Source organism: Hevea brasiliensis, chromosome 7 (assembly GCF_030052815.1).
Source record: "Hevea brasiliensis isolate MT/VB/25A 57/8 chromosome 7, ASM3005281v1, whole genome shotgun sequence".
NCBI lineage: Eukaryota > Viridiplantae > Streptophyta > Magnoliopsida > Malpighiales > Euphorbiaceae > Hevea > Hevea brasiliensis.
In genome coordinates this window covers 6,983,706-6,991,960 of record NC_079499.1, presented here as the reverse complement: position 1 = coordinate 6,991,960, position 8,255 = coordinate 6,983,706, and the positions used below count along the sequence as shown (strand labels likewise).

Sequence of the window (8,255 nt, the reverse complement as noted above, 5' to 3'; positions counted from 1 at the left end):
TTTGCAAAAATGGTCAATTATAGGGACTAAATTGAAATTTTACATGTTGTGATGGATGATTGATTTGATGTGCCCAGGAGGGGCTGTGTGATGTGATTGAGTTGTGGATATATGGATTGTGAGTATAGAAGTGTATTTTGAGCCCTTTTGCAGGTTGGGTAGGTCCTAGGTATAGGGGAGACTCTGCCGGATTTTCGGCACGACTTAGGACGTATTGGTCTTTTTCTTTGTTTGTATTGAGTCAGATTTATTAAATGATTGTAATAAAATTGTCAGGTGAACCGGGACAGCCTTCTTCCTCCGCCCAGCCGCCACAATGATTGTCGTCAAGTCTGTGAGTAAAATATTAATTTTAATTGTAACTTCGATATTATTATATGTTCAGCATGCCCATGCATCACTTATATGCATATAATTATGTAGTTAAACTCTAGGCACGATTTATGTTGCATTGATAACTGTTAAAGTGTCATGAATGTTGTTGCGGTAATTTGGAGCAGTGTGCGTGCGTTAGCGTGCGTGTGATGTGGTGTGGACTATGGATAGGACGGGTAGTCACGGCTTGAGTTCTTCGCTGGGACCCGATCCTTCGAGGGGTAGTCACGGCTTGAGTTCTTCGCTGGGACCCTCGATTTGGTTATTAAGTGGAAGTCCGAGCTGAGTTCTTCGCTGGCACCAGGTTGGATTTAAGAGAGTTGTATAGGGGATCAGCTCCCATATATTATGATTGATGTTACAGGGTGCGTGAGTGCTCCAAATTACCTTTTTGATGCTATGATGTGAATTTATTGCTGATGTTGCATTTCATTCCACAGGTTGCATTAGTTTTAGATAGTTATAGAGATTATGGTTAAAATTGATATTTTACTCTCTGAGTCGAACGCTCACTCCTGTTCAATATTTTTCCAGGCCACAGGAGGATATTTTTGAGGTTAACCTGTTTTTCTACTCCGCAGGTTGTTTATCAATATTTGTGTAATTTTATTTACTCATAGAATTTTCGCATGTGTTAGCAGTAATTATTTGAATTTGGTCTGTAATATTATTATCATGTTGGACCTGTAAACTTAATATTCTATGTCTGTTTGATGGATTGGATGAGGGAGCTGAGCTCCCATTTCTTTTATGATGCTATGAGTATGTGGAGGGTGAGCTGAGCTCCCCAATTGAGTATTTATTATGTTTACAGGTCGGGTGAGTCGAAAACTCCCCGTTGGAAAGTCCATTTTATGGCCGGACTCTGTCCGTTTGTTTTCTTGATATTGGGCCCAAATGGGCCTTAGAGTTTGGTTAATGAACAGTTAGGCTTACTACGGGCCTCGGGGGCTTTAGGCTGGCCTAGGTCCTAATGCCGGTCTGGCCCATAGGTTGGGTCGTGACACATTACCATCCCTAATTATAAGTTACATATGTAAGTTAAAAAAAAAATCTTAATAATATATATATATCCTGCCCTAATAATAATATATTTTTTAATATATTATTATTAGGGCAGGATGTCTTCTCTCCGCTTTGTACAGTACCAGGAATAAGGTGGAGTTAGGAAAAAATTAAATGGATGCTAAGTGGGTGAGATTAGAGTTCATGAACGATTGCCATCCCTATTTACAATATATTATCAACTTGCAAATATTTTTATTTTACAAGTTAGCTTCAAATCAAATAATATAGATCGTCCCATTAACTCTCAATTTTGTGTGTCTTCGTGTTAAGTTATTTTTAGTTTAGTGTAATTTTAATAAAAAAAAAAATTAAAAGCTTTATATATAAGATATTAAAAATTAATATCAGTTAAATTTAAAATTTAAAATTAATTTTCAAATACTCGTTAAATACGTTGGGTCTAATATTTTTAGATTAGTTGCAAATTAAATAGAAATTATTCGAAACTCTTTCAAATAAGCAAAACAATATAAATTTATTGAATGAAATAAAAATTTTAAAGCTATTACGAAAATTGTACTTCATTATAATTTTAAAATTAATATGTTATAAAATAAATAAATAGTTATTATGATAATTTTATAATTAAAATTTTAATTATATTGCTAATCATTAAAAGTTTAAATTAATATATCTGACAACTAATTCCTCTTTAAGTTTTAGGGGTGTTTAAATTAAGGGTGTTTAAATTAAACTATTTTTATATTGAAAATAATTATTTTTTCTATTTTTGAGCTTAAACTTTTAATAATATTATAAAAAATAAAAAATAAAAATATTTTTATCAGTTAAAAAATTGATCTCTTATTCATATTTTTATAATATATATATATATATATATAATTAAGGTATTACAATTAGTCCCTAATAAAATTTTTTGATTTCTCCCATAAATTTATCATGGAGAGAAATATTTGGATTTCATATTCATAATATAGTCTAAAACATTATGAAATAAGAAATATGAGATAAAAAAAATTTCTCCCTCTATTTAAAGCCTACAAGTTTGAAAAGGTTGGCCTTGTATTTATTTATTTATTTATTAAACTTTTAGGAGGAAGTTAAGGTGCCCACATCATGAAACAAACAATCACACTGTTGGAATGATTTAATGGGTGGGCAATTTGCCTAGCCCTCTTCTAGAAGTCAAGCCATGCATGTCCGCCATTACAATTTCGCTTCATATGAGCAACTAAAATACTAGCTATTATTATTATTATTATTATTATTACTTTATATATATATGATAGCTTGAAAGCAAGACTTTCACTGGTCTTAGTGCGAGCGATTTTGTCAAAGTTGACATAATTGATCCATTGAATTGAATATGTGATAACATGAGATCGTTTTGACGACTAGACACCACCACCATCATGACCAATATTTCCCACCAATTGGCTTTAGCTTTAGCTTATTTAGTCATACCAGAAATGAGAAGCAATATGGAAAAAATAAATAAATTAGCCTACAAAGTCTTGTGATTTTTTTAAGGTGGTTAATTCTCTTAGGTCACTCCTCAAGAGCATGGACTCCCACCAAACTCAGCAACTTCGATGATACAGATTTCTTTTGCCTTTAAAAAAAACAAAAATCAATTTTAGACTTCGCAACAACTGATAGCAATTTCCCCCCCCCTTTTTTAATCAGATTAAATAGACTTCATCATCATCATCATCATATGTTATGGCTTTTGGGCTATATAAATAACCTCTTTTTAATAATAATGAAATAATCATGTAACAATTATAAAAATGAAAATTCATTGATGATGGTTGTAAATTTAATATTATAATAAATATTTATTAATTTATAAAATTACATTTTTTTATTTCATTATTGTTATATATATTGAAAATTTACATATTTTTCTTAATAAATAATTTATTATTATATATAATATTTTCTTTTCTTTTAAATTGAGCAAAATAAATTTTTTTTTTATTTCATTGACTAAATTTTCTAGTTTCACTTTTAAAAACTCTAATATAAATATGAACTAACTTTAATTTATCTTCTAAACCTAATTGAAAAAAAGAATGTCCAATGCTTTATTAGGTCCATTGCCCTTATCTAAGGCCATGTGAATGTCAACATTTTGTTAATGGGCTTTACTGATTCTTGCGGCTTCTTAATGTTGTATTTGTGTAGATGACCATGTGATGGCAACAGCAATAGCGGTGAATTTTGATGCTAAAGGCAACACCCACTTGTGCAAGGCCACTATAGTTATGAATCCTCGCTGGTTATTTTGCAATTGGCTGTGTTGCCTGCCAACACCCCAACCAACACACTAACATGTGTGTTGCTTTTTTGGGTCTAATTGTATGATGAACTATTTTCTATGGAATTATTTTATTTTATTTTTTACTTTTTCGTACTCAATTAGATTATTATTTACTTTTCTAAAAGAGTTCTTAATTTAGCATTAAAATTATAGAAATAAGACCATCTTTTAGTATTTTAATAGTTTTCTCTCCGCAAATTAAGAGATAATGGAGAGAATATTTACTCTTTTAAGATCTTAGGAATTAAGAGATTTTATTATTGTAGGCCTTATAATATTAAATTTCAAAACTTTGGTTAGATTTAGTATAAGTGAGATTTTAAATCTTAGCTGCTAAGCATATTCGAAATCCATACATACCAACCAAACTCTTAACACATAATAACCTAATATTTTTATTATTATTATAAGACTTTAGCTTTGAAAGTTAAAGCCAAAATATAATATATTTATTATACGGTCTAAAAAAAATTAATTTTTTTTTAATTTATGACTATTCTTTTTAATAATTTTTTCTTTAAAGATTAAACCTTAGGAGAACAGTGAGTCTTACATTTCATATTTATTAGTTTTTTTTAATTATTAAAATTTGTACTTTAAAACTAATATCTCTTATTGGGATAAATATTATACTAAATTTCTAACATTCCATCAGTGAATAGTTTTCTTCAAAAGTGAAAGCATCCAAATGGATAGACAATAAGTCACTACATTCATTCATTTCTCTTTATTCCAACCACAAAAAGCATTTTTAATTCTCATCTACCATTTGCTTGCCTAAACCATGAGCCATAATAATTTTTGCAATAAAATTGTGTTTGAAATAACTTTTAAAATGAAAGAATTTTAGTTCGCAATAAATTAATTTTAGTTTTTAATTTTTCAAAATATTTTATTTTAGTTTTTTAATTTTAAATTAAAATTGAAAATTAAAATTTTTATTCAATATATATTACAAAAATATAAATTTGGTGTGAGAATACATTACTATTAAACTAATATAATTTATATTATAAATAACTACGTTGAATAAAAAATTATTATAAATAATTTATAAAACTATTCAACTATAAAATTTTATTATACAATTTAATAGTTTTTTTGTAATATAATATAAGAATAAATTTAATAATTATTAAATTAAATATTTATATCAAAATTTATTAATTATTAATCTCCCAGAACTTTCCATATCACACCCAAAGGAATTTCCTTTCTATAACCCAGGCTCTAAATTAGGAAAGGAAATTTCAATTTGTTGGAAAACTAAAAATCTCAAATTCAATTGAAAAGGTAATGAAAATGCAAATTTAATTATTTACCGTAAATTCAGAAGATCAAATATATTACTAAGCTACCAAAAAATATTGTCATGGATTCAATACTAGTCCAAAACTATCTACCTCTCCTACTTCTATACATCTTCGAGTATTAAGATTAAAAAAAATAATAATAATTAAAAAACAAGAAAATTGTCAGTTTCAGGAGGGTGATTATTGAGTCCTTTAACCCACACCCTTGTTTCTGTCGTCTCGTCTTCTTGATTGACAACCTTTTCCTCTTTTTCACCTTCATTTCCGCTAAATATTCTCTGGACAAAAGACTCCACATCAATTTTCATAGTTCCCTCCTTACCCTCCTTCTCCCAAAACTCATAACTTGCCGGCGGAATGTACGGTGGCCTCGCCATTTGCAGTATCAAAGCCCAGTCGATGCCCTCAAAAAATTCGTGGCGTTTGATTTCTTCAACTTTGATCCTACTCTTGGGGTCTTTCACCAGTAACTTTCCTATCAGGTCCCTCAACGGCGTCGCTTCCCCCACGAGATCCGGCGATTTCGTTAAAATCTTGAAAAATGTATCCTTCCTATTTGCACCCTTAAACGGTGTCACTCCATACAACATCTCGTATAGTACGACTCCTAAGGACCACCAGTCCACCGCAAAATCGTGGCCGTACCCTTGGATTATTTCCGGCGCCACGTATTCTTCGGTTCCTACGAACGAGTTGGACTTTTCGATGGTGTCTAACTCCGGAGGTGCCGTGCTGAGACCGCGTTCCGATGAGTCGTCGGGCGAGATACCAGAATTGCAGCAGCCATGAAAGAGAGATAATCGTTTTTTGTGAGACGAGTGGGGTTTAGGGTTATTTGAGTTGGAAATAGGAGAAGTTTGAGGTAATTTTGGAAGGAGCTTTGTGGACAGATCGAAATCGACGAGCATTATGTGGCCGTTCTCTTGAATGAGGATGTTTTCAGGTTTCAAATCTCTGTAGGCTATGCCTAGATTATGAAGATGCTCCAATGCGAGAACCAATTCAGCAGCATAAAACCTGAGGAGGGAAGATGAATTTAGCGACACAAATACCAAATTAATGATTCAAAATTTCTATCTGGGTTGTTTTCATAACATTGATAACGAAATGAACAAAATTGAAATTACCTGATAATCTCAACGGAGAACATTCTCTCGCTCTGTTGCTTTCTCAATTGATTGAGGTCACGTCCAGAACAAAAATCAATAGCGTAGGCAACAATTTTTTCGGTGGCCAAAAGACCACGTAATCTGGGTAAAAGCGGATGCTTAAACTGGCCCAAAACTTGCCGTTCAAAGCAAACCCTCTTGTATTCACTCCCATCGGATACATCGTTGTTCTTCTTCTCCACCAAATCTCTCAATATAACTTTCAAAGCCCACAACTCACCGTACTGCTCTTCTTCAACCAGAAAAACCACGCCTTTAGCTCCACGGCCAAGCGGAGATATCACTTTGAGGCCATTCAAGTCCAAGATCGGCACTATATATTCTTGTCTGTGTTGATCTTGCGGCACATCGTCGCACATGGTAACGAAAGTGACCGGCGACTGACTAGAGGGTCAAGGCAAAACCGGTACGATAATCCTCTATTCTCTTGGAGGCGATAGACGAAATTTTGTTAAGCGAAAAATTTATAAAGGGGAAGGGAGTTTGGATGATGAGTTGTGTGACTGTGCTGTGATATGTTGGGTTGCGCTGTGCATTTGTATTTTCTTGGTGAGGAAGGATTCAATTATACGAGTTCTTGTAATTAAAGCTGTGTCCCTTTTCTTAATTTTTTCCCGGTCATTAGGGTGTCGCTGCAATGTGATTAGTACACGTAGTGGTTTTGCAGACGTGGCAAGATCTTAGGGAGCAAAGATAAAATAATAATAATAATAGTAGTGTGATTACGTATGGATTTACGTGTGTGCGAAGGGTTGGGGCTGGGTTCTAGAAACCGCGATGCGTAGAAATGTTCAAACTTCAAATGCGTGCGGCCGGTGGCAGACTTGGAAGAGAAGGAAATTATTTTTACTGGAATTTATTTATTTTTTTTATAACGATTTTAACATATGCAGTTTCTTGGTAGGATGATTATTTTAATAAAAAAATCGTGTGGACCATGTTTATAATGTGATGTTAATTGTTAAATAATTGAGAATTCTATATTAACAACAAAATCTTAGGCAAACAAAATCATGATCATAACGTTCTATATCTTCCAGCATATTGTTTGTATAACAAACGAAAAATAAAAATAAAATATTTTCATTGCTAATTAAAAAAATCTAAATTAACTAGATATAATTAGATAATATATAATTTTGTTTTTTAAAAAAAAATTTACTATTTAATATTTAGATTTTGATTAATATTACAATTTGATTTTACATTTTAATAATTAAAGGATTTAATAACTTAATTATGTTTTTCATAAAATTAAAAATCATTTCATTTAATATTACAGTTAATTTAAGTTAAAAGTTCCTTTATCAATTAAGAAAAATTTATTATTTAATTTTTAAATTTTGACTGATAATATAATTAAATTTTTTTTATTTTAAAAATTAATTAATTTAATAAAATAAAAAATTAATTTATTTAATAATAATTAATTTTAATTAAAAAAATATAAACAAGTGATCAAATCATTTAATTTTAAAAATATAAATAATAAATCATAATAAGGATAAATAATTAATAATTGATCTGAAAGTTTAATTTTTTAAAATATAAAAATTAAATTATAATATTTATCAAAAATTTAATGGTCAAATAATAAATTTTTTTTAAAAAAAAAACGTTATTGACTACTACCATCGCGGCATTTGTTTACTGCATTTGGCTTGTTTCTGTATCTACTCATTAGACAGATTAATAAAAAAAAAAAAAAAAAAAAAGGCAATACCATTTAGGGAACGCATCCTGGTGCAGAAGAGCGCGTGCAGCTGTTGTTACACCAAAACTAAGGCCAGCCGAAAACACTGCAGTAGATTTTGGCATCCTTCCATGCACACTCACAGAATCTAACAAAGGCTTTTTTTTAATAAACTAGGAAAGTTTGATTTCACAGCTAATTTATTATTATTTTATTTTAATAATATAATTTAATACTTTTTATATTTTTAAAATCATATTATTTTATTAAATATAATAAATGTTACTTAAATTTATATTAACTCATACTATTTAAATTTTGCTGAATTATTTTATTTTTTAAAATTATATGTC

General features: G+C 30.3%; 1 protein-coding gene across 1 annotated transcript; it reads right to left on the bottom strand.

The window, feature by feature from the left end:
- Window positions 1-5,012: 5,012 nt before the first annotated feature.
- Window positions 5,013-6,780, bottom strand: LOC110652639 (serine/threonine-protein kinase OXI1). Its single transcript, XM_021808258.2, has 2 exons — window positions 6,168-6,780; window positions 5,013-6,057 (listed from the first exon to the last, which is right to left on the bottom strand). Exons 1-2 carry the CDS (start codon window positions 6,566-6,568, stop codon window positions 5,184-5,186), a joined length of 1,275 nt encoding a protein of 424 aa, XP_021663950.2. The 5' UTR covers window positions 6,569-6,780; the 3' UTR covers window positions 5,013-5,183.
- Window positions 6,781-8,255: the final 1,475 nt, after the last annotated feature.